A 25,444-nucleotide genomic window follows, 5' to 3' on the forward strand; every position below is an offset into this window, starting at 1 on the left:
TTCCCAAGCCACACAGGGAATCACCTGTATAGAGGAAGCTTCATGAGTTGTAAAACAGTGCTGTGGTGTCTCTTTTCTACTCTGTCTTTCTCTCCCTACCTCACCCTCTCTTAAAACAAAAGTCATGAACATGTGGAACATGATGGATGCCATTAGAATTCAAAAACAGATTTTTCTGAAGGCAAGATAGAATGGGTCTTTTGGTGGCAAGAAAAATAAGCACCAAATATTTAATTTTCAACTATTCATTTGCACATATTAGGCAAAACTGGTTTACAAAAGCTCCTTCATTGTTCAGATTGTTGCAAGAAAGTTCTACTATCTAAACTTAGAGGCGGTAGATAGCATAATGGTTATGCAAAGAGACTCTCATGCCTGAAGCTCCAAAGTCCCAGGTTTGGTCCCCCACACCACACCATCAGAGCTGAGCAGTGCTCTGGTTAAAAAAAAAAAAGGGAGGGGGGAGGAAACTAAATTTAGACAAGATTGGAAAATCTAAAAAAGAATTTTCACAACCCCATAAAATTCTTAGGAAAAGCAAAAATGCCTTAGGCAATGTTAGTGTATTTGCTTCTAGAGTCTCATGTCAATAAACTGTGATGTACGTAAGGATGTAGGAACTCCTCATTACTAAGTAACACATTTTCCAGATAACTCAGGAAAGTAAAATCATACGCACAGTGTATAAATACCTTGAGAATGTGTCTTGAAGCTGATAAGGCATAGTTGCAAAATCAAATGCACAGTAAGACTGGGGAAGAAAAACTTCCATGTTTTTCCGAACTTCTACTGGAGGGTTGGTCATAATAGGAGCTGCACTTCCAAAGAATGGATATGAGTACCTAGAGTTGGAGAAAAGCGAAAAGAAAATCAAGGGTGTGATTTATAGTCTATCTCCTTAAGGACAAGAATACGATAAGCAAATATCATTTGTAACTGATCATGTAGATACAAAAATGAAAGATAGAGAGAGAAAATGAACTATCTAAATAGCACTTTAGCTTTCAAAGTGGTTTCTTATAGGAGGTAATCTTTCAGTGAGCTGTTGGAGAAAAATAACCATGGTATTTATAAAGCAAAATACCAAGTAAGGAAGAGATAGCTGTTTCAATAAGACAGACACACTCCAAAGGCAAAGGAATGAAAAGTACTCTACGAAAGAACAAGTTTCCATTGGCTTAAGAGTTCTATCAGTTCTAGCTTTTTCATCTTTTTTTCCAGCAACAAATACGCAATTCATGTCATATAATATTAAAAAAAATCTACTGGATCTAATTTCTATTCTTCTCTTTATATAGTAATGCCCTTATCTTTTATGGACTTAAAAAAAAATTCTAAATCAACTCCAATAGGAAACTCAACCTTTAAACAGAGAATTATGAATGAAGGCAGCTCAAATACGTAACAGATGAATTAAGAGAGTAAATTAACAATGTATCTTCGGTTATCACCGTCATACTAGGGGGTTGGATGGTAGAGCACAGGATTGAACACATATATTATAATGCACAAGGACCCAGGTTCAAGCTCCCAGTCCCCACCTGCGGGTGGGGGGGGGAGGAAGCTTCACAAGTAGTGAAGCAATGCTGCAGGTCTCAGTGTCTCTCCCTCCCCCTCTTCACCTCTTTCCCTTTCTCTTGACTTCTCTGAATCTGTTCAGTAAATAAAATACTATAATATATATATATTAAAATATAAATAAATGTCACACTAGGTTAAAAAGAAGGAAGCGTGACGTTGTATTTAAAGAAAATTTACGTTGTATTTAAAGTAAAACAGGAAGCTATTACAGCACCCATGTAAATTTCATCTTATACTTTACTATTCATATACTAAAATTAGAATTCGAACCCTACTGGTAAAACACTGCTTTCCCTACAAGAATTCTGTGCATTTATTCAGTTACTAGATACAATCCATTCAATCTGGATCACCTCAGAGAGTTCAGACCCCAGAAATCCACCCCTCTCCTACCACATAGCAGAATGTTAAACAAAAACAAAAATAACCCAAACTAAAGCAAAAGTATCAAAGTGACTGTAGGTCAAACTTTTTCAAGTAACAGTGTTGCTTCAAAAATTTCTTTATGTTTGTTCTTTTCCTTTTAAATATTTTAAGTCCTGAGTCGTTAGGGTGCAGGATAAAACAGTGAACTGAAAGACAAGTTGGGAACTGGTAATATTTGTTTCTGCACCTCCCCAGAAGAAAAAGCATGTCTCTTCTGAAAATAATACTTTGATGTAAGCCTCAGTGAGGTGGCTCAGTGGCAAGAGTGATGGACTTGCATCTGTGAGTCCCATCGCTGGCACTGCAAACACTGGGGCACTGCTCTGGTTCTTGCTCTCATTCTTATTAACAGGCAGTTCTTAGGGGCTGGAAAGGTGGTTCAGCTGGTAGAGCGCATGCATGTGTTGCATGCATGGGTGTGGCCCTGGGTTCAATCCCAGGTAATGCGTGTGACAGAAAAAGTACACTGGTCTTTTAAGAAAACTAAATAGAACAGCTCTTTAAAAAGAAAAAAATTACTTTGAAACCAAGCCACACCACACCTTAATATACAGTTGATTGGAAAACCAACTTCCAAGTCGTGGACGCTCCTTAAGTCTATGGAAAAGCAAAAATGATGCGATGTTGCTGGAACAGCAATCTTCTGTCCTGAAACTGTTTCTGAAACATTGGATGTGGTTGCTGGCGGGGCTGTTGAAGCAGGTACTGACGAAGAACTGACAGCTAGAAGACATTATTAAAAGCCTGTTTACTATGTTTGACTTCTCTGAATCTGTTCAGTAAATAAAATATTAAAATATGTATATATTAAAATATAAATAAATGTCACACTAGGTTGAAAAGAAAACCTCACTACTCAACTTACCTTGTATTTAAAGTAAAATATGAAGCTATTACATTATTATTATTAAATTATTAAATTTACTTAGATGATTTAAAGACACAATATCTCCTTTAACTCCAGACAAGGAATCTGATTAAGCAACATCATAACCATAAACATCTTAAAGTGACTACCACAAAATTATGTAGGTTTTGATTCTCATTATAGAACTGTGTGGGAATCGACCTTCTCGTGGTGCATCCCGTGAGTACCCATTCACTGGGGAAACTGACGATCCTTCCTAGCCGACTGAATCCACATGGATCCCAGTCACTTTCAAAGCCAGCAACAAGCAGCTCCTGACAGCTTTCAACCTGACGCTGTTGACTGGCTATGGAAGAAGGGCAAATGCTAGAAGAAGAAGAACTGTGTGGGAAGGTCTGGAAAGACAGCATAATGACAAGACTTTAATGCTCTGAGGTCTAATGTTCAATCCTCAGCACTACCACAAGCCAGCACTGAGCACTTTTCTGGTGTCTCTGTCTCTCTGTAACTCTCACTTATTAAAAAATACTTTTTTTTTTTTGCCTCCAGGGTTATTACTGGGACTTGGTGCCTGCACCACAAATCTACTGCTCCTAGAAGTCATTTTTCCCATTTTGTTACGCTTGTTGTTATCATTATTGTTGCCATTGATGTGTTGTTGTTGGATAGGACAGAAAAAAATCTAGAGAAGAGGGGAAGACAGAGAGGGAGAGAGAAAGACAGACACCTGCAGATCTGCTTCACTGCCTGTGAAATGACCACTCCCCGTGCAGGTAGGAAGCCAGGGTTTCAAACTGCATAATTTTTTTTTAATTTAAAAATCTAAGAAAAAAGTTTACTCTCAGTAGACACTGCATAACACAAAAGCATAAGGTTTTGATGCAGTAATATATGACAGCAATTCAAGAGTAGACTAAACAAGTTGGAATGAAAATAACTGTATTTGAGACTAAAGGCAAATAAAAATTATATCATGAGGTTAGAACATCTAAGGCCTAATCCATTACTACTTCAGCCACTTAGGATACTAAGTATAAGGAGAAATCTTTACCCAAGAGATATAAAACTTGAGAACTTCCTAATTAAAAATTAATTTGAAAGAACTACATTGCTTAATTGCTCCCTAAATAAATAGGCTACTTTTTCTGTGAAAATAAATTAAAAAGAACTCTTTCTTTTAGCATATTTTACTAGAAAGTTAAATAGACTGCAGTTAGCTTTAACAGAATTTATGTTGTCAGCACGCTACTGATTCTTTAAAAAGTAGCAACTTTTACTTAAGAGATCATAGAAATGTTGGTAGTCATTTCTTAACTCCAGATGTTAACTCACACACCATATATACATACATACATGTTTTAAAAAGTCTTACCCTTTGGATTTGGCTTTGTTTCCTTATCGTACTGTAAGCTTTCCACTTCACTCTCTGTTGCATCGTCTTTTGTTGGAGGTGAGGGGTTGTGAGGTGGCATGGGGGTCATGCTTGGTGACTTGGGCTCAGAAAGTACCTTCTCCTTTATGGGTGTTAAAATGCTCTTCTTTGGAAGTTGTGACTCATGTTCACTCTGGGACTTTAATTCAATCAAAGGCTAAAAGCAAATTGAAATATAGTTTTCAAAGATCTGTCCTTCATAATTAAGCAAAAAACTAGATTTTTTTTTTAAACAGTTCCCTTTGCCACATGAGCATTTCTAGTCCATTTTTCACCAAAAGTTAGTTTCTTATAGCACCTAGGGCGAGAAAAGGGAATGTAAACAGGAAGAAAATATGACAGCCCGGGTGGAATACCAAAATACAACTGAATGGGGAAGAAGAATATTAGATAGAAGAAGCCACACGCAGGTGTACCTGGGGATGCTGATTTCTACCAGAATATATGGTAGGATCTGTACTATTATACAAAAGAAACCCAAACCTCTACTTTTGTTTTCTAATCTTTATTGGAAAGAGAGCCAGAAATTGAGAGGGAAAGGGGAGAAAGACAGCTACAACCCTGCTTGTGAAGCTTTCCCCCTGCAGCTGGGGACTGGGGGCTTGAACCCAGGTCTTTGCAAACTGTAATGTGAGTACTTAACCGGGTGCATCACCACCCGGTCCCTGTCTACTTGTTTTTACTCTTCTTTACTTCATTACCCTCTAAAAAATCTGTATATACATTTCAGATGCGCTAACCTGAGCCAGTGGAATCCCTCACTTGGGTAGTATGGTGCTTGCCCTGTGCTCAACCCAAGTTCCAGCCCAGCCCCCACAGCACTGAAGGAAGCTTTGCTGCCGTGGTATTTTTCTCTCGCCTTTCTGTCTCTATGTAGACAAGTTAAGGAATAAAAAAATTAAAGGAACTCGAACTTTAGTTTAATTCCTAGCATATATAAGGATCAGTTCTTTAGAGAACAGGACATGAACTTCTAGATCATAGAGAAAGATCTTAGCTTTGTTCCCAAGAGGAACAACTTCTTAACCAGATGGACAGGACAGAGAGTCCCATGGCTCCGGATGAAGCTGAAACTGCCCATGCATCTCAGACACCAACACAAACCACACTAAAGAGAGTCACGCTTCAGTGACAGGAAGTGAGTGAACTACAGTCTAGAAGGGGAGCAGGGTGCGGTGCAGATAAGAGGGTAGCCAGCCTTGGCAGAGGTCCAGGGAAGGGGAGCAGAAACGGTCTGCCAGTACAAGCCCCTGATCCAGGTGAAGTCTATACGGAGGAGGTGGAACTGTTTCAAACAAAGAATCGAGGAAGGCTGCCCTGCAGCCCTGGGAACAGGAACTCAGCTCAGGTACTGCACTGCTGTTAGACTAGTGAGTCTCGGCTTTGGGTTTTCGGAGAGGAGGGATAGGATAGCAGTGGTGCAAATATAAGCCAAATCCCCCAACAACAACACATTCTCACAAGTGGCTGTAGGCTTCTCTCCAACTCTGTTCACACAGCCACTGCTAACAGCAGTCTGAGTACTTACAGAAAAATCAAAGAAAGGCAAATAAATAAATAAATAAATAATAAAAAAATAGAACCATGCAAAATAAAATCTAACCAAGTACAGTGCCACCTGCTGGAAAAGTAAAAGTAGAACAGTCCTCTGATTTGCTGCATCTCATTGTTGGCAAGTGAACTGAAAACAAACAACTGTGGAGTTTAAAGCACAAAATAGGCAGATTAAAAAATAGTATGCACAGCAACCTGGGACTTCCTCAAGGGAACAAGACAACACAAGGAAAGAACAGCTAACTCTCTAGGACTCAACTACAGACACAGAGAGTCTGTCTGTCTGTCAAATAGAAATTTTCAAACAGCTACAGCAAAGGAAGTCTCCAGCCTAAAGACAGTGTGGGGACTATAAATCATAAATGACCAAGGTTTAGCTCAGGTTAGTCAACCAAAAGACAGTCCCTTAATGCAGTTTCCTAGGATCTCGCTCTAAACACTTTCTAGTTTTAATGGAGTTACTTTTGGAAATCTCTGGTAGACAGACTCTACATGTCTGTAGCTGAATCTTGAGTGCATACATTAACATGTGCAATGACCCTGGCTCCAGCTCCTGCTCCCCACCTGCAAGGGGGGAATACTTCTTAAGTGGCAAAAAGGATCTGCAGATGTCTCTTCCTCTATTCCTCTCCCTCCCCATTTCAATTTCTCTGTCTTATCAAATAAAAATAGAAAGTTGAAATTATATGTATTTTCTTATTTACTCTTGTTTTGCTTCATTAAAAATCATTTGCTACTCTCTAAAACAAAATAGAAATGAGGAAAAAAGATGAAAATGGCCACCAGGAAAGGTGGATTTGTAGTGTCAGCACTGAGTTACACGATAATTCTGGTGGGAATAAAAGAGAAGGGGGTGGGGTTTAGAGAGGCATCCTGAGAGGAGCTTGACTCAGTCACTTATCGGCCAGAGAAATGGAGTGGCTACAGCATTTCTCAGAAATTCCTTTTTGGAAGTGAGTTACTCATTTCTTCCTTTTTTTTTTTTTTCTTAATCTGTTTTTTGTTTGTTTTGTTTTGTTTTGATAGGACAGAGAGCAATTGAGAGGAGAGGGAGGGGGAGATAGGGAGAGAGAAAGATAGACATCTGCAGACCTGCTTCACTGCTTGTCAAGTGACTCCCCCCCCCACACACACACACAGATGGGGATCTTGGGGTTTTTTTGTTTGTTTGTTTATTTTCTTTTGGTCTAAGTCTCAGGGCCTGCATGGCCACATCTCTTCTGGCAGTCATAATTTCTTTCAAATCCATGAACGAGGAAGAATGGGGAGGGGGGAGGTAGAAGTAACAAGAGATACCGCAGCCTGCTCAAGTGTCCTCAGGCATGGTGACATGTGTGCGCCACCTGGTGAGCCACCAGCCCACCCGAGGTTCAGGAGTGACGCTGGGGCAGGAGAGGGGAACAGGGTGACTTGCCTGGGCATCTACGCCTTCCCTCTGCAGAGCCACAGACACCCCCACGGTTGGGGCGAGCTCCACAGGAAAAGGTGCGAGCTTTTGCTTGGCTCGGTTTGGAGGCTCCAAGGTAAATGCACCCTCGACTGTGACCGGGTGCTGGTTGATCTCTACACTGCCCTTCCTCAGTAAGCCAGTTAAGGGGATTTCTGTGCTTCCGAGTGACTGGTCTCCACAGCAGAGATGGATCTAAAATGCAAGGCGAAGTCAGAACAGGGCTCGATAGTATCTCTTTTTTCATACGAGCGTAAGAGAAAGTTATAAAAGGATCCATAAGAGGAAAATATAATGCAGACTGTTTTACTGATCTGCAGTGACTATGTGCCACGATCAAAACAAAGCATGCCAAGAACAATAAAGTTATTACTTCTTTTTCATTTTTCCTTTCCATATTGGTCTGCCTTCCCCTATTCCCCTCCCCCACCCTCAGAGACAGAGAGAAAGGTGTAACACCAAACATGCTTAGAGCTTCCCCAGATGCCATGGTGTTCCGATGTGGTGCCGGGGCTTGAATCTAAGACCTCTTATTGGCTAAAAATGGTTCTCTATTGGATGAACTATATCCTAGCCCTTCCTCTCAGTATCATGCTATTATCATAGGATTATCTGCATTATATATAACATAGACTATGATTATGTATCTTCTTGCTTTTATACATCCTTTTCCCCTTTATTAAAAAACAAATACCTCAAGCACGTTTTTCTATTCTATTTTTTTCTTTATATTTATTTATTCCCTTTTGTTGCCCTTGCTGTTTTATTATTATTATTGATGTCGTCCATGTTGGATAGGACAGAGAGAAATGGAGAGAGGAGGGGAAGACAGAGAGAGGGAGAGAAAGATAGACACCTACAGACCTGCTTCACCACCTGTGAAGCGATTCCCCTGCAGGTGGGGAGCCAGAAGCTCGAACTGGGATCCTTCCGCTGGTCCTTGCGCTTTGAGCCACCTGCGCTTAACCCGCTGCGCTACCGCCCGACTCTCTTTCTATTCTGTTTATCATGAATTAAACACAGCTCCTAACAAGCTAGTATATCCACTCTTACTTAGAAATAATCACAAATAATTTTGTTTTATTTACCTATAAAACATCATTAAAGTTTTTTCCTTTACACAGTACTTAACAGTAAAAGAATTCTTCTAGGGTAGAATGTAATGCTAATCACTTTTTAATCAAAATCAGCATCACCTTTGGCAACTAAAAAAGAAAAAATCTGTTACAGGGATAAGCTACTTATTTCTTTTAACATTCACATGAACAGGTCCAATGACCCGAACTTTGTTGCTATTGTTGATTTTTTTTTTTCCCACCAGGGTTATCACTGGGGCTCTCTGCCTGCACGATGATTCCACAGCTCCTGGAGGACTTCATTTTCTTTCTCAGATAAATGGCAGAGAAATGGGGGGGGGGGGGGGCCTGCAATACTGGTCCCCTGGATGTGAACCTTAAACCTGACTCTAAAAGCTTGGTAATCTCTGCAGAAACCACCACCTGGCTCTGAAAACTTAGTTTTAATGTTATGAGGTATAATTTTGTTTTCTGCGCAATTTACGCTTATTTTATAAATGCACCTAAGTGCAGCCAAAAGTGGGACAATGCTAACTAGTTGTAAAAAGGTCCTAGCTAATTTTATTTACTTAGCTGCCAGGGTTGTGTACTTGTGCAATCCTACCACTCCCATATAGACTTTATTTTTCAGACAGAGAATAAAGAAGTTTCCCCTTTGCCTGGTGTTCCCATGTGGTAACCAGGGGTTTGTACCTGGCCCCCAGAGCATAGTTAAGTGTACACTTTACTGGGACAGCTGTATCCTAGCCCAGTCTTGGCACTCTGTAACCGGCCAACTAGCGTCATCTCATGACTGAAATTTCAATGAGAACTAAACTAAGAAGGAAATCAGGGGCCAGGTGGTGGCGCACCTGGTTAAGTGCACACACTACAATGTGCAAGGCCTTGGGTTCAAGACCCTGGTCCCCACCTGCAGGGGGAAAGCTTCACAAGTGGTGAAGCAGAGCTGCAGGTGTCTCTCTGTCTCTCTCCCCCCCCTCCCAATTTCTGTCTCTATCCAATAATAAATAAAAATTTTTTAAAAAAGAAAGCAATCAATACTTTTGTTAAAGACCAATATGCAAGAAAGAATAACACTTCCAGGACTGGGTAGTGGCATACCTGCTTGATAGCACTTGTTACAATGTACAAAGACCTGGGTTCAAATCCCAGTCCCCATCTGCAGGAGAGAAGCTTCACAAGGGGTGAAGCCATGCTTCAAGTGTCTCTTCCTCTTTCCATCTTTATTTCCCTACTCCCTCTTAATTTCTATCTGTATCCAATAAGTAAACAAAATATTAAATAATAATTTTGAAGTGTTTTCTACCTGCATTCCACCATTTTATAGTCTTCTCTATATGTAGTCAATTTCAAAACTATCTCTAAAATTCAACTCTATTAAGATATCTTAGTGCAGGGCCAGGTGGTGGTGCACCTGGTTGAGTGCACATGCTACAGTGTGCAAGGACCCAGGTTCTAATCCCTAGTCCCCATCTGCAGAAGGAAAGCTTTGCGAGTGGTGAAGCAGTGTTGCAAGTGTCTCTCCCCCCCCATTTCTGGTTGTCTCTGTCCAATAAATAAATAAAGGTAATACCAAAAAAAGCTAAAGTAAATTGTGTGTATGTGTATATATATATTAGTGCTTCTCCTTTCCTTCCACCCAAAATGAAAGCAAAGGCTCAGGAGTGATTATTTTAAACAGATCATTATCTCACTTCACTGCATTTAAAAGTAACTACAGTGGCTAGGGAAGTGGCTCAACTAATGCAGCAATTTCTGGGCTCAATCCCCTGTAACTCCTGTACCTAACATTTTGGTTTGCCTCTCTCTCCTTCTCTCTCCCTTGTGTGAAACTCTCTCATAAATAATAAATTGAAATAAATCTTTTTTTTTTAAAGTAACTACAAGTCTACAGCCATACCACCCTGAACATGCCCGATCTCACCTAAAAGTAACTACAATAGGAAGTCAGGCAGTAGCGCAGCGGGTTAAGCGCACGTGGCACAAAGTGCAAGGACCCGCATAAGGATCCCGGTTCAAGCCCCCGGCTCCCCACCTGCATGGGAGTCACTTCACAGGTGGTGAGGCAGGTCTGCAGGTGTCTGTCTTTCTCTTCCCTCTCTCTGTCTTCCCCCGCCTCTCTCCATTTCTCTCTGTCCTATCCAACAACAGTGACATCAATAACAAAAACAATGGCAGCAAAAGGGAATAAATATTTTTTTTTAAAAAAAGTAACTACAATAAAAGAATACAGTGGTCATTTACAGTAGGTAAAGAGTTCACTTTTTAAGTGGAATGCAAATTAAAGGTCTACAAAAGGCACTAAAGTCAGGCAGGTCTTAGAAGTGTATCACCTTTGCTGCTCAGCACTTTGGCTAAGATCAAGTGTAGGAATGTCATCTTTTTGCCTTTGAAAAGCAGCACGGTATCTAAGTCCTACAATACAGCATTCACTTTGCGTGCCTATCATCTCCAATAGTAATGAAACCTAGCCTCTGCTTCCAGCTTTAGACACCAAGGCTTCATTACAAAAGACTGGTAACTGGCACACCTCTTTTTCCAGTACCTAGGGCAGTGTACCACCTAAAATTCTTTAATAACTGTTAAGGGTAAAAACTTGACAAGTCAGAAGAAATTAATTCCTTAAAAAAAAAAAAACTAAAAAGATATTGCAGAGAGATGACCTCCATTACTGAAAAACAGGGCAAGAGTTTAGGCACCTCTTAAATGCTTACAAAGATCATTGTTAATAGGAGACAATCAGACCCTTCCACTACTCACCTGTAGTTTAGAATGATAAGCCAGATAAACACGAAGGATTTCTACACTGCTCCGTATTCGAACAGACGCTCTCTCCGGCTCGAAGTTTGGGTTGATCAAATCATTGAAGGGTTCATTTGTTACATCATTTCCCAGTAAAGAGTAATAAAAGAAAAACTCAGGCTGTCTTTCTGGAAGTTTCATGGTACATGGAATTAGCTAAACAGTTAAGGAAGAAGAAAAGATTGTTAGTTTGTAAACTGTTAAATGTGCCTGACAGACTAAAGAAAGTGTGGGAAATGTTGAGAATTTTTCAAGTCACAAAAATAATCACTCAAAACTTCTAAATCTTGGCAACATTACTGACAAACTAATAGTTGGACTAATTTTCAAACTGACTGCAACAGAATAACAAAAAAATCTAATATATTTTTATAGAGATGTGTTTGTTTTTTAATTTTGTTACATTTCATTGGCTCATGAATGGCTGTGTGGAGATTCTTTTAAGAAGAAAAGCATCAAATACTTTAAGCTGTTCTTATTACAAAATCTTATTTTATTTTGTTCTTCTTCCAACATCCTCTCCATAAATGAGGTTTTAAAACTCTTAATCCAAGATACTTATTTGAGGTTGTTTGATGTAAAGAAAAGCGTTTTAGTCATCTTGTCAAAATTTGAGTACCTACAAATTAGCAGCTATAACATGTTTTCTGGACTGAGCATTCCCTCTCATGGTCACATATAACTAAGACATAGATTTTTGTGTACCATTAAGTTTTCTACTAGAATTATCTTACTGTTTACTACAATACTGTTAAAAAAAAAAAGATAGCAAGAAATTACAGACAGCTGACACATTCATAAATAGGTAAGAGCTTAAATATAAGATAGCTATGTAATTAGAAGTGGACCTACCCTATGACCTGCAATTCCTCTCCTGAGGATATATATCCTTAGGAACAAAACATACCTATCCAAAAAGATTTGTGAATACCTATGTTCATAGCAGAATAATTTGTAATAGCCTAAACCTGGAAGCAACCCTAGTGTCCAACAACAGATGAGTGGCTGAGAAATTTGTGGTCTATATATATACACAGTGGAATATGATTCAGCTATTAAAAATGGTAAATTAATTCACCTTCTTCACCCCATCTTGGATGGAGCTTGAAGGAACCATGTTAAGGAAGACAAGTCAGAAGGAGAAGGAAGAATATGTGGTGAAAACACAAAGCAGCACTTGGACTGGAGTTGGTGTACTGCACCAAAGTAAAAGACTCTGGGGTGCAGAGACGTCTCAGGTCCTGGAACAAGATGACAGAGGAGGACCTACTGGGAGTTAAACTGTTATGATGAAAACTGAGAAATGTTACACATGTACAAACTATTAGATTTTACTGTCGACTATAAACCATTAGTCCCCCAATCAAGAAATTAAAAAAGAAAAAAAAAAAGCAAAAAACTTCTTCGTGTGAAATAACATCATGAAGTCACTGGCTTGACTCCTTTCACTGCTATGGTTTCATCCCTATGCAGATGAGCGCTTCTCTCTCTCTCTCTCTTTCTCTCTCTCCCCCATAAACTAATTCTTTTATAAAGAGACTCTCAAGTACATTTAGTTCTAAGTAGTTTCCCTCAAAAGTTTCTTTTTCAACTTCTCAATGACCCTTGGATGTAGAGGCTATGCTTTGCCCTCCTTAACTCTGTGTTTAAGAAAAGACAAGATTATAAACATTCAGTCTCCTGCTCCATCCTACTACATTTACACTTAATTTTTCATTCTTAAGTTAATCAAAGACAGGCTAATTTTAAACATTTTGATTTACCTATAAATAATGCAATCTGCAAAAAAAGAAATGTTACGCTATCAACAGAGATGGATAACTATTAGATTAACTTGTTATGGGTTCTTTCTTTTCTTTTTAAAGCAGTGCTAGCTAGGAAGTGAACTGGGGGTTAGGGCACTCACTGTATAACTCACTCCTTGCCCCCACCCCACATTTTTAGAAGGGGTGGTAGGAAGGCAGACTTGGAATAAGAGGAATATTTACATTACCTGCTGTACTGAGAGTAAGGGAGCTCTCTGTTTTTGTTTTGTTTTTTTTTAACCAGAGCACTGTTCAGCTCTGGCTTATGGTGGTGTGGGGGATTGAACCTGGGACTTCAGAGCCTCAGGCATGAGAATCTGTTTGCACAACCACTATGCTATCTACCCTCCGCCCTGAGCTCTCTGTTTCTAACCCAAGAACCTTTCACCTTCCTGCAACAGCCAGGAAATAGTATCAGGCTAATCTGATAGTTGGAATGTAGGTCATTATTGAAACCTAGAGCTGATTAAAGTATGATGAACACAGTGTTTCAAATATTGTACACTTCTACAAAAAGTACACTATTTCACACTTAAGAAGCAGCCTCCCATATATGCCCTTCTAATACAGCACAGTACAACAGAAAGTATTGTTTCTTGATGGTCTAAATCCTGGGAAATGTTACTTTTCCTCCTACTACCAATATCATTCAAGTTGTTTCTTTTCTTATAGCCAATCTTTTTCATATATAAAAGGTAGAGTTTAAAAAGAGAGAGAGAGATAATAAACCATTGTCAAGTTCTTCATGGAACCATTAATCTCAAGAGAAAAACCTCACCTGCTCCAGCTGAGTGGCAAATGCTATGGTCACAGACATAATGAAGGAGTCAGTGCAGTACTCTGCTGGTCCAATCTGATGGTAGCCTCCTTCCTCATTCAGCACTGCCACAATGTCCTTGGGGTCAAGTCCAGACAGGATGGCAGGTACTTTAAGAAGAGGTATCATCATCATCATCATCATCATCATCATCATCATCTATATTGTAGTCTGCCATAAGTCATTATAAGAGGTGAAATGCTAGTGATAGCATTTAACATACTGACAGTTCTCAGTGATACAGTTAATATATCAAGTTTTCCTGAAATATTTTATACTCAAAATAAATCTTATTTAATCACCATTAGATACTTCTGCATATAAAAACTATTTTGAACTAAGCTAGTCCTTTAAACCCTCAGTTTAACAGACATGTAGAAAAGGTATCACAAGTTTATTGAAGGAAATAAACCTCATCTGGGAACAACAACAACAAAAAATACATAAAATTTGCTAAAAAGAAAAAAAGGTAACTGAATAGAGAATGAGAGGATGAAAAGCAATGTCCTAACTCCCAAACATATATTATTAAGTCAACTGTTATTATTCTGGGTCCCAAAGCAAAGGGGGGAAAGGGAAGTAGTAAAAAAGAAAACTATACACCAATACCCCTGATAAACAACATTGTAAAAATCCTCAACAAAATCTTGGCAAACTGAATCCAACAGCATTATCAAGACAATAGTTCATTAGCTGAGACTGATCCCAGAGATACAGAAATATATCAGGGAGCTGGGCTGTAGCACAGCGGGTTAAGTGCAGGTGGCGCAAAGCACTAGGACCCAGTTCGAGCCCTGGCTCCCCACCTGTAGGGGAATCGCTTCACAAGCAGTGAAGCAGGTCTGCAGGTGTCTATCTTTCTCTCCCCCTCCCTGTCTTCCCCCTCCTCTCTCCATTTCTCTCTGTTCTATCCAACACTGAAGACAGACAACAATAATAACTACAACAATAAAACAACAAGGGCAACAAAAAGGGAATAAATAAAGTAAATATTTAAAAAAGAAGTAATTCAAATGCACAAATCAATTAGTGAAATAAATTAGGCATAAAGGAAATGCTAAAAAAAAAGTCAACAAGACTTAACACTCATTTATAATTTAAAAAAAAAATCCTTTAACAATATAAATCAGAAGAAACAGACCTCAACGTAGTGAAGGTCATACAGGAAAACTCATAGGTAGAAACATAACTCAGTGGTGAAAAGCCTAAAGATTTTTCCAACCTAGAATACCAAAAGGATGTCTACTCTCACAACTACTGTTCAATATAGTTCAGGAAGTCCTAGAAATAGCAGCCAGACCAAGAAAGTAAAAACTACCTTAAAGTAATCCTTACAAAGGGAAGTAAAAGACTTTTACAACTAAAACAGTAAGATGTTGTTACAAGAAATAAAAGACATGGAGAAATGGAAGGAACTCTTGTGATCGTGGGCTGGAAGAATGAACATTGTTGAGATGCCTTTTTGGAGCTATGAGATAGCTAACCCCATATGCCCAACCCGTAACACCAGGGCAAACTCCACAGTGGGTAGAGCAGTTCCATTATGCCCTCCTCCTTCTGTCTCTCTATTTGAATTACACATATACAAGGCCACAGTACTGCTTATCTAAAGCAATTTATATTCAGAGAAGCCCCTATCAAAATCTCAATGACATTCTTCTAAGAAATTGTACAACTAATTCTAAAATCTATATAGCACCACAAATAATCTCACCAATTCTAAGAGAAAATGGAGGCACAACACTCCTTGACTTTAAACTATACTACAAGCAAACTAGTAAATAAAATAGTGTAGTACAGGAACAGAAGGAGTGACTGCTCAAATAGGAGGAGAAAAGGAGCAGAAATCTCAATAAATTCATATATATATTATATATACATCTTATGTATGATAAAGGAGCCAAGGGTATGCAATGAGGAAAAGAAGTTCTCTTTAACAAACAGTGCTGGGAAAACTGAACTGCTACATGTAAAAAAAAAAAAAAAAAAGAAAGAAAGAAAAGAAAAAAGAAAGGGGAAGAAAGGGACAGTATTCTTATTTGAAGGCATAAAAGTTGAGAATTATCCCCAAAGTGAGGAAAGAGCTATACATTCAAATTCAGGAAGCCAGCCCAAGGAGCCAGCCAAAAATAAGCCCAAATAGTAGATGCACAACACTGTAATTTAGATGTTAAAGATCAAACATAGAGAATTCTAAAATCAGCAAGAGAAAGGCAGGCTGACATATAAGAGAACTCCCAGAGGACCAACATTAGATTTCTCAATAGATGTTCTGAAGCTAAGAAGGGAATGGCATATTCAAATTGTTGACTAAAAAAAAGACCAAATATTCTACCTAGCTAGGTTACCACTCAAATTTGAAGGACTGATAGAGAGCTTTACAGATAACAAAGTAAAAGAATTCATTGCCACTAAGTCAGACCTAAAAAAAATATTTATAAAGAAGATAATAAAGGTCCAGGAGATAGAACAATAGATAAAGCATTAGACTCTCAAGCAAGAGGTCTTCAGTTCGATCAGCAGCACATGTACCAGAATGATGTTTGGTTCTTTCTCTCACTCCTATCTTTCTCATTAATAAATAAAATCCTTCTTAAAAAGTTAATAAGGGGGTTGGGCAGTGGCACACCAGTTAAGCACACATATCACCATGTGCAAGGACCCAGGTTTCAGCCCCCACTCCCCAACAGGAGGGGAGCACTTCACAAGAGGTGATGCTGGTTTGCAGGTGTCTCTCTCTGTCTCTCTCCTTTTTTCTCCCCTTCCCTCTTGATTTCTCTCTGTCCTATCAAGCATAATAGAAAGGGGAAAAAGGAAAAAAGAAAACAGTGGCCACCAGGAGTGGAAGAACTCACAGAGCCGGCACTGAGCTGCAGCAATATCCCTGGTGGCGAAAGAAATAATAAGTGACTCGCTATTAGTAAGCAAAGCAGGGAAAGGACAAATTTAGGAGGACAAGAAAAAAGCCTTTATACTTGGGACTGCAGAACTGAGGTTAGCAAAGGTGGCAGGGAAAATAGGGTGACAGCGTAGAGGAGGTCCAACAGACTCTGGTGGTGGTAGACGGTAATCGGGAGGTGGGTGTAGTAGTACGTGTTAAGTAAGAGGCGTGGCACTGAGCTTCTGAAACCTGCGTAGCCGTATAAGCCAACATGACACCAATAAAAATAAATCTACAGAAAAGACATGGGGATGGGTGGTGGTGCACCTGACTGGTTGAGTGTACATGTGACAGTGCATGAGGACCCGGGTTCATACCCCCAACCCCCACGTGGCCCCACCTGCAGGGGGGAAGGCTTCAAGAGTGGTGAAGCAGTGCTGCATGTATCTCTCTGTATCTCTCACTCTCTATCACTCCTTACCCTCTCGATTTCTGGCTGTCTCTATCCAATAAATGATGATGATAATAATAATAATAATAAGCCTGCATGGCAAGAAAATTCTTTTAAAAAGACTAAGGTTTCAGTAACCACAACAATGTAGTACTAGTGAAAGGATATACATATATAGCAATGCAGCAGTCAGTTCAGAAATAAACTCGAACAATTAAGTAAACTGACCTTTGACAGAGGGGAAAAGGCAATACAATGAAGCAAAGATGGTCTTTCCAAAAAAAAAAAAAAATGCTGGCAGAACAGTAGAACATTCACATGTAAAATATCAAATATAGACACAAATCTTACAGCATTCCCCAAAATTTACTCAAAGTAAACCAAAGGCCTAAGTGTAAAACACACGCCTACAAAACTTCTAGAAGGTAACAGAAAAGAAATCTAGATTGTATCTCAAAAGTAATTATATCCAAGATAATGTCAAAGGCACTATTCATAAAAATATCAGTTAGAGGGATTTTATAAACCCTAAAAGCTTTTATTAACTAAAAGCCAAAGAGAATGAGAAGCCTGGGAAAAGACATTTTCCCAAAGGACACCTCATAAAGGGCTCTCATCCAAAATATAGTGAATTTTTATAACAATAATAACTAAACAACTAATTAAAAGGGGGGGGCTAGGTGGTGGCACACCTGATTGGGCATACATGTTGCAATGTGCAAGGACCCAGCTTCGAGCCCCCGGTCCCCACCTGCAAGGGGAAAGCTTTGTGAGTGGTGAAGCAAGTGTTGCAGGTGTCTCTGTCTCTCTCCCTTCTCCAAGATCAGACGAGATCGGGCGTGTTCAGGGTGGTATGGCCATGCTCCCCCTTCTCTATCATCCCCTTCCTTCTCAACTTCTGGCTCTCTCTGTCCAATACGTAAATGAAGATAAAAATAAATAAATAAATAAAACTGGGCAAAGATCTGAAATAGACACTTCACTGAAGAACAAAAATGGCAAGCATGTGAAAAAGAACAAAACACCAGGAACTGTACATCTAAACAATAAGGTTAACACTATACATCTGTGACTAGCCAAAAGACAACACCAAATGCTGGCAAGTTAGTAGAACAGCAGGGATTCTCATTCATTTTATCAAAGTGAGAATGTAAATGGTACAGACAGCCTGGTACTTTCTTATAAAAGCTAACCTTATTTTTACCAAACCATATATAATATTATGTTGTGGCATTTACTCACATAATCTGAAAATGTATGCTCCCACAAAACCCCCCCACACACAAGGATATTAATAACAATTTTATTCCCAGTGGGCAAAACTTGGAGACAATTAAGTAATCCTTCAGTAGGTAAGTGGATAAAGTCTGCTAGTTCCAGATAATATAGTATTATTCAACACTGAAATGAAATGAGCTATCAGGGTTTGAAAAAATAGAAAGGGAGCTGAAATGCACATTACTGCATGTAAAGAAGCCAGCCTGAAAAGGCTACACACGGTGTAGTCTCAACAACAGGACACCTGCTCTCTCCATTTCTCTCTGTCCTATCCAACAATGACATCAGTAACAACAACAATAAAACAACAAGGGCAACAAAAGGGAATAAATAAAATAAATATTTAAAAAAAAAAGATCAGTGGTTGTCAAGGGTTGGGGGGAGGGTAGGGTGAGCAGCTGGGATGAGAGGAAACTACCTTGCAGGTCACTACAACAGCGGCTTCGTCATTACACATTTGCCTCACAGAATGCACGTCACCAAGACTGAACCATGCTGTAAACGGTGAACTTTGGTGTGATAATGATGCTTCACTGTTGATTATAACAATTTTTTAAATTATTATTATTTATTTTCCCTTTTGTTGCCCCTGTTGTTTTTTATTGTTGTTGTTAATTGATGTTGCCTTTGTTAGGACAGAAATGGAGAGAGGAGGGGAAGACAGAGGGGGAGAGAAAGATAAACACCTGCAGACTTGCTTCACCGCCTGTGACGTGACCCCCCTGCAGGTAGGGAGCTGGGGGCTCAAACCGGGATCCTTATACCAGTCCTTGCACTTCACACCACATGTACTTAACCTGCTGCGCTACCACCTGACTCCGGATTATAACAAAATGTAAGGAACTATTCTAGAAAAAGATACTGACTGAGGGGGAGGATAGAGGAAACTAATTTCAACTCAACTAATATGTGAACTTAAAGCTGCTCTGAGAAAGTTTATTAAGCAAAACCAATAGGCTAGTTGAAAGGTTCTATGAAATATGATTGATTTAATAGAAAACAACTTTAATATTTCTTTTTAAATATTCCTGAACTCATTTTAGGGAGACTTTCCTTAAACAGGAATTTTTCAAACATAAAGTCTGCTTTGTTCTGCTATATATCAAATAAGGAAAACCTACTAATAACTTTGTTGAACAAGAGGTAAGAGTAACAACTGTTGCATCCGTAGCAATGTCACAGTAATAGTCCCATGCACTGGAGTAAAATCCATCTGAACTCTGGAATGGAATTCCCTGTAATACCCACATCCTTCTTAAAAGTTCTAGTCCCAAGACAAAAATTCTCAGAGAAGGTCCTTAAGAGATGATGTACTATGACCAAGTGGGGTTTATCCCAGGGATGCAAGGTTGGTTTCATATATGTAAATCAATCAACGTGATCCACCACATCAATAAAAGCAAGACCAAAAACCACATGGTCATATCAATAGATGCAGAGAAAGTCTGACAAAATCCAACATCCCTTTATGATCAAAACCATACAAAAAAAAAATGGGAATAGATGGAAAATTCCTCCAGATAGTGGAGTCTATGTATAGCAAACCTACAGGCAACATCATACTTAATGGTGAAAAACTGGAAGCATTTCTCCTCAGATCAGGTACTAGACAGGGCTGCCCACTATCACCATTAATATTCAACACAGTGTTGGAAGTTCTTGCCATAGCACTCAGGCAGGAGCAAGGAATTAAAGGGATACAGATTGGAAGAGAAGAAGTCAAACTCTCCCTATTTGCAGATGACATGATAGTATACATAGAAAAACCTAAGGAATCCAGCAAGAAGCTTTTGGAAATCATCAGGCAATACAGTAATGTGTCAGGCTACAAAATTAACATTCAAAAGTCAGTGGCATTCCTCTATGCAAACACTAAGCTAGAAGAAATTGAAATCCAGAAATCAATTCCTTTTACTATAGCAACAAACACAATAAAATATCTAGGAATAAACCTAACCAAAGAAGTGAAAGACCTGTATACTGAAAATTATGAGTCACTACTCAAGTAAATTGAAAAAGACACAAAGAAGTGGAAGGATATTCCATGTTCATGGGTTGGAAGAATTAACATCATAAAAATGAATATACTACTCAGAGCCATATACGAATTTAATGCTATCCCTATCAAAATCCCAAACACACTTTTTAGGAGAATAGAATAAATGTAACAAATGTTTATCTGGAACCAGAGAAGACCTAGAATTGCCAAAACAATCTTGAGAAAAAAGAACAGAACTGGAGGCATCACACTCCCAGATCTCAAAGTGTATTATAGGGCCATTGTCATCAAAACTGCTTGGTACTGGAACATGAATAGACACACTGACCAGTGGAATAGAATTAAGAGCCCAGAAGTAAGCCCCCACACCTATGGACATCTATTCTTTGACGAAGATGCCCAGACTATTAAATAGGGAAAGCAGTGTCTCTTTAACAAATGGTGCTGGGAAAAATGGGTTGAAACATGCTGAAGAATGAAACTGAACCACTATATTTCACCAAATACAAAAGTAAATTCCAAGTGGATCAAGGACTTGGATGTTAGACCAGAAACTATCAGAGACTTAGAGGAAAATATTGGCTGAACTCTTTTCCACATAAATTTAAAAGACATGTTCAATGAAATGAATCCAATTACAAAGAAGACTAAGGCAAGTATAAACCTATGGGACTACATCAAATTAAAAAGCTTCTGCACAGCAAAAGAAACCACTACCCAAACCAAGAGACCCCTCACAGAATGGGAGAAGATCTTTACATGCCATACATCAGACAAGAGTTTAATAACCCGTAATGCACCAAAGTAAAAGACTCTGGGTGGGTGGGAGGAAGAATACAGGTCCAAGAAGGATGACAGAGGTCCTAGTGGGGGTTGTATTGTTATATGGAAAACCTAGAAATGGTATGTATGTACAAACTTTTGTATTTACTGTTGAATGTAAAACATTAATCCCCAATAAAGAAATTAAAATTAAAAAGAGTTTAATAACCAAAATATATAGAGAGCTTGCCAAAATCAACAAGAAAACAAATAATCCCATCCAAAAATGGGGAGAGGACATGGCCAGAATATTCACCACAGAAGAGATCCAAAAGGCTGAGAAACACATGAAAAAATGCTCCAAGTCTTTGATTGTCAGAGAAATGCAAATAAAGACAACAATGAGATACCACTTCACTCCTGTGAGAATGTCATACATCAGAAAAGGTAACAGCAGCAAATGCTGGAGAGGGTGTGGGGGTCAAAGGAACCCTCCTGCACTGCCGGTGGGAATGTAAATTGATTCAACCTCTGTGGAGAACAGTCTGGAGAACTCTTAGAAGGCTAGAAATGGACCTACCCTATGATCCTGCAATTCCTCTCCTGGGGATATAACCTAAGGAACCCAACACATCCATCCAAAAAGATTTGTGTATACCTATGTTCAGAGCAGCACAATTTGTCATAGCCAAAACCTGGAAGCAACCCAGGTGTCCAACAACAGATGAGTGGCTGAGCAAGTTGTGGTATATATATATGTGTGTGTGTGTGTGTGTGTGTGTGTGTGTGTGTGTGTGTGTGTGTGTGTGTGTGTGTGTATATGTATATATGTGTGTGTGTATGTGTATATGTATATATGTATGTATGTATGAATACTACTCAGCTATTACAAATGGTGACTTCACTGTTTTCAGCCCATCTTGGATGGAGCTTGAAGAAATCATGTTAAGTGAAATAAGTCAGAAACAGAAGGATGAAAATGGAATGATCTCATTCTCAGGCAGAGGTTAACAAACAAGATCAGAAGAGAAAACACAAGTAGAACCTGAACTGGAGTTGGTGTATTGCACCAAAGTAAAAGGGTGGGGTGGGGTGGGGTGGGGTGGGGTGGGGAGGAGCACAAATCCAAAAAGGATGGCAGAGGACCTAGTGAGGGTTGTTTTGTTATATGGAAAACTGAGAAATGTTATGCATGTACAAAGTACTGTATTTACTGTTGAATGTAAAACATTAACACCCCAATAAAAAAATTACAAAAAAAAAAAAGTTGATGTACTAACCTCTTCCATTTCGAGGGGGGGCTCCCTTCGCTTTAAAACTATCCACTGGTGCCTTTGTATCTGTTTCCAAAGCAATGCTTAACTGTAGTTCAGACTTGAACTTGGTGTACTTATTACTCAGCAACTGATACCATTTTGGTGCCTAGAGGATGACAACAAAACAGAACAACAACAAAAGCCTCAGTAGTTAATTAAGAAGTAAATAGTACTGGGAAATGTTCTCTGAGGTGCTAAGTATGTTGTTGGTTAACTGGTCTTCATACTTTCTTCCCTTACATATGTATATATCTTTTTCTCCATTTTCTTCAAAAGAAACTCACTACAGGACCCAAGGGATGGCTCACTTAGTAGAATATACACTTTAAAAAATATATATGTATTTATTTATTTATTCCCTTTTGTTGCCCTTGTTTTCTTATTGTTGTAATTATTATTGTTGTTATTGATATCATCGTTGTTGAACAGGACAGAGAGAAATGGAGAGAGATGGGGAAGAGAGGGGGAGAGAAAGATAGACACCTGCAGAGTGCTTCACCGCTTGTGAAGTGACTCTCCTGTAGGTGGGGAGCTGGGCGCTCGAACCGGGATCCTTAGCCAGTCCTTGTGTTTTGCGCCACCTGCACTTAACCTGCTCCGCTACCGCCCAACTCGTGAACACACACTTTTTAACATGTGTGAGGACCAGTCTTGAGTCTCTGATACCACGTGAGAACACCAGACACACACAGGTGGAGTTTCACAGTTGATAAAGTGGTGCTGTGATCTCTCTCTTCTCTTTTTCTCCTTCACTCCCTCTGACACTGAAAAAAAAAAAAAAGGAAGACAAAAAGAAAGAAAAAGAAAAGGAGGGGTGAAAAGTTCACCAGGAGTAGTAAATTACGAACTGCCCAATGGTAAATATAATAATAATTCTACTCTGGAAAATCAAATTAACCTACCCTTGGAAAACACTAAGCAAAAATCTAAACTGTCATCCTCAATTCCATTCCTATGTTTCAACAGACAGTATACTAAGCAGCAGAAAAATGCAATATATTTCCTTTCACCTTTACTGCAGTGCAACAAACAGCCTGCCACATTTCAGTTTGGTCTTACACTTTGCAATTAAATGAAAGAAAAATTTAGTGCTAATAAAAACACAACCAAAGAAATAATAAAATGAAAACCTAATAGTGGAACTGATTGTGAACCATACATACATTTTACTTTGTTGAAATAGAAATGGGCTTCTCAGAGAAAGAGGAATCCTAAATAATCTAAGAAAATGTCCCTAAGAGCAAGCTCAGAAATTTTAGCACCCAAACCAGCCTGCAACATCCACATGTATCATTAGAACAGAAGCACTGGCCAGCAGGTGAACCATTTCACACTAAGAAAGAGCCTTCTTCCTGTTGTAATAAGGCACTGTATCTGGGGCTGATGCTCATCAAAACCAAAACTTGCTGCTTCACATTCAAGTGTTAGCAAGTAAAATAGGGTAAACTAGGACAGACGTTTAAAAAAAAAAAATTGCTAACCATGTTGTTTTAAGTCAAAATTCATATTATAGTTTCTTGCTAGGTTTAAATGTTATGATGCTATTTTCTGTTTGTTTTTGTTTTGTTTTTTGTCTTTGCCTCCAGGGTTATCCCTGGGGCTCGGTACCAGCACTACAAATTCACTGCTCCCGGTGGCCATTTTCTCCATCTTTCTTCCCTTCCTTCCTTCTTTCCTTTTTCTTTCTTTCTTCCTTTCTTTTTTCTTTTTCTTTTTTTTTTACTATTTTATTCAAATATAGTGAGAAATTGAGAGGGGAAGGGGAGACAGGAAACAGAGACACTTGCACCTAATTCACCTCTTCTGAAGTTTACCCCCTGCAGGTGGGGAGCATGAGCTCAAACCCAGGTCCTTGAACATAATACCATATACACGCAACCGGCCTGGCTCCAGAAGCTGTTTTCTTTTTTTCTTTTAATTTATTTGTTATTGGATAGAGACAGAGAAAAATTGAGAGAGAAGGGGGAGCTAGAGAGGAAGAGAGACAGACACCTGCAGATCTGCTTCACCACCTGTGAAGCGACTCCCCTGCAGGTGGGGAGCCAGGGGCTCAAACTGGGATCCTAACCGGTCCTTGCGCTTTGCGCCACATGTGCTTAACCCACTGCGCTACCACCCGACTCCCTGGAAGCTGTTTTCTAATTGTAACTGCAATCTTTTTGGAGAATATATTCTTCTGTACTATCACTCAAACAAGCAACTCTAGATTTTTCCATGCTTGCATCTATTTATAATACCATCAATTTATCCTGGACTTCAAATAATCTACTGGCTAATTTCAAATATTTCTGCTAGCAAACAGAAGAGAAAAAACAAGACATTGGGTTTTCATATAATTATCAAAACTGAAAACACTTCTCAACTTTTATCACAAATATGATGACAAACTGTCCTAAAAGAGCAGAGAAAGGGAAAAGGAACGCCAAAAGCATTCAGAGGAATAGTCGGCTCGTTCTTCTTCTCCTGAGATGTTTCTCATCAACAGAACCAGAGTGATAGCAGAAGTCCCTTCCCGACTCCTGTAAGTTGCGGCTGAGAAGCTGGATAAGAGACACATCAGTAACACAATCCTGCCATGCGATTCCCAGCCACAGAATAATGCAGGAAAAACTATTTTTCAGGAAGTAACAGCAGAGATGATGAGTAACCACGGAAGGGGGAACAAGCAGTCTTCCTGGAACATCTTCAAATTCAAGTTGCTTTTGAATGAGTCTGTGTATGAACCAGGCTGCATGATTCATCTACAAGTGCCATTACTTTGAGCAGCAGAAATGTTAGTAGCCAATGAATTTTTCTTCACAGAATCCTAAGATTCAAATCAAGGACAGAGGAGATCAAGTCCTGCAACTGATACTTGCAACATACATGGAACTAGAGGGTATTATGGCCAGCAAGATAAGCCAGACAGGAAAGACAAATGCCAAAATGCTTCCCCCAGGTGCGGCCAGT

At 39.2% G+C, this 25,444-nt stretch overlaps 1 protein-coding gene across 1 annotated transcript in view; it reads right to left on the reverse strand.

The window, feature by feature from the left end:
* The window catches only part of CEP120 (centrosomal protein 120), a 58,562-nt gene extending 35,297 nt beyond the window's left edge, over positions 1-23,265 (reverse strand). Inside the window, exons 1-8 of the mRNA XM_060177486.1 lie at positions 22,979-23,265; positions 22,460-22,601; positions 13,770-13,918; positions 11,145-11,342; positions 7,276-7,503; positions 4,248-4,464; positions 2,550-2,730; positions 693-842 (exon numbers count right to left, since the gene is read on the reverse strand). Coding sequence (XP_060033469.1) covers positions 693-842; positions 2,550-2,730; positions 4,248-4,464; positions 7,276-7,503; positions 11,145-11,342; positions 13,770-13,808 — 1,013 coding nt within the window. The 5' untranslated portion in view covers positions 13,809-13,918; positions 22,460-22,601; positions 22,979-23,265. The remainder of the gene's footprint in view (positions 1-692; positions 843-2,549; positions 2,731-4,247; positions 4,465-7,275; positions 7,504-11,144; positions 11,343-13,769; positions 13,919-22,459; positions 22,602-22,978) is intronic.
* Between the last annotated feature and the right edge of the window lie 2,179 nt (positions 23,266-25,444).

Source organism: Erinaceus europaeus, chromosome 2 (genome assembly GCF_950295315.1).
Source record: "Erinaceus europaeus chromosome 2, mEriEur2.1, whole genome shotgun sequence".
Lineage (NCBI taxonomy): Eukaryota > Metazoa > Chordata > Mammalia > Eulipotyphla > Erinaceidae > Erinaceus > Erinaceus europaeus.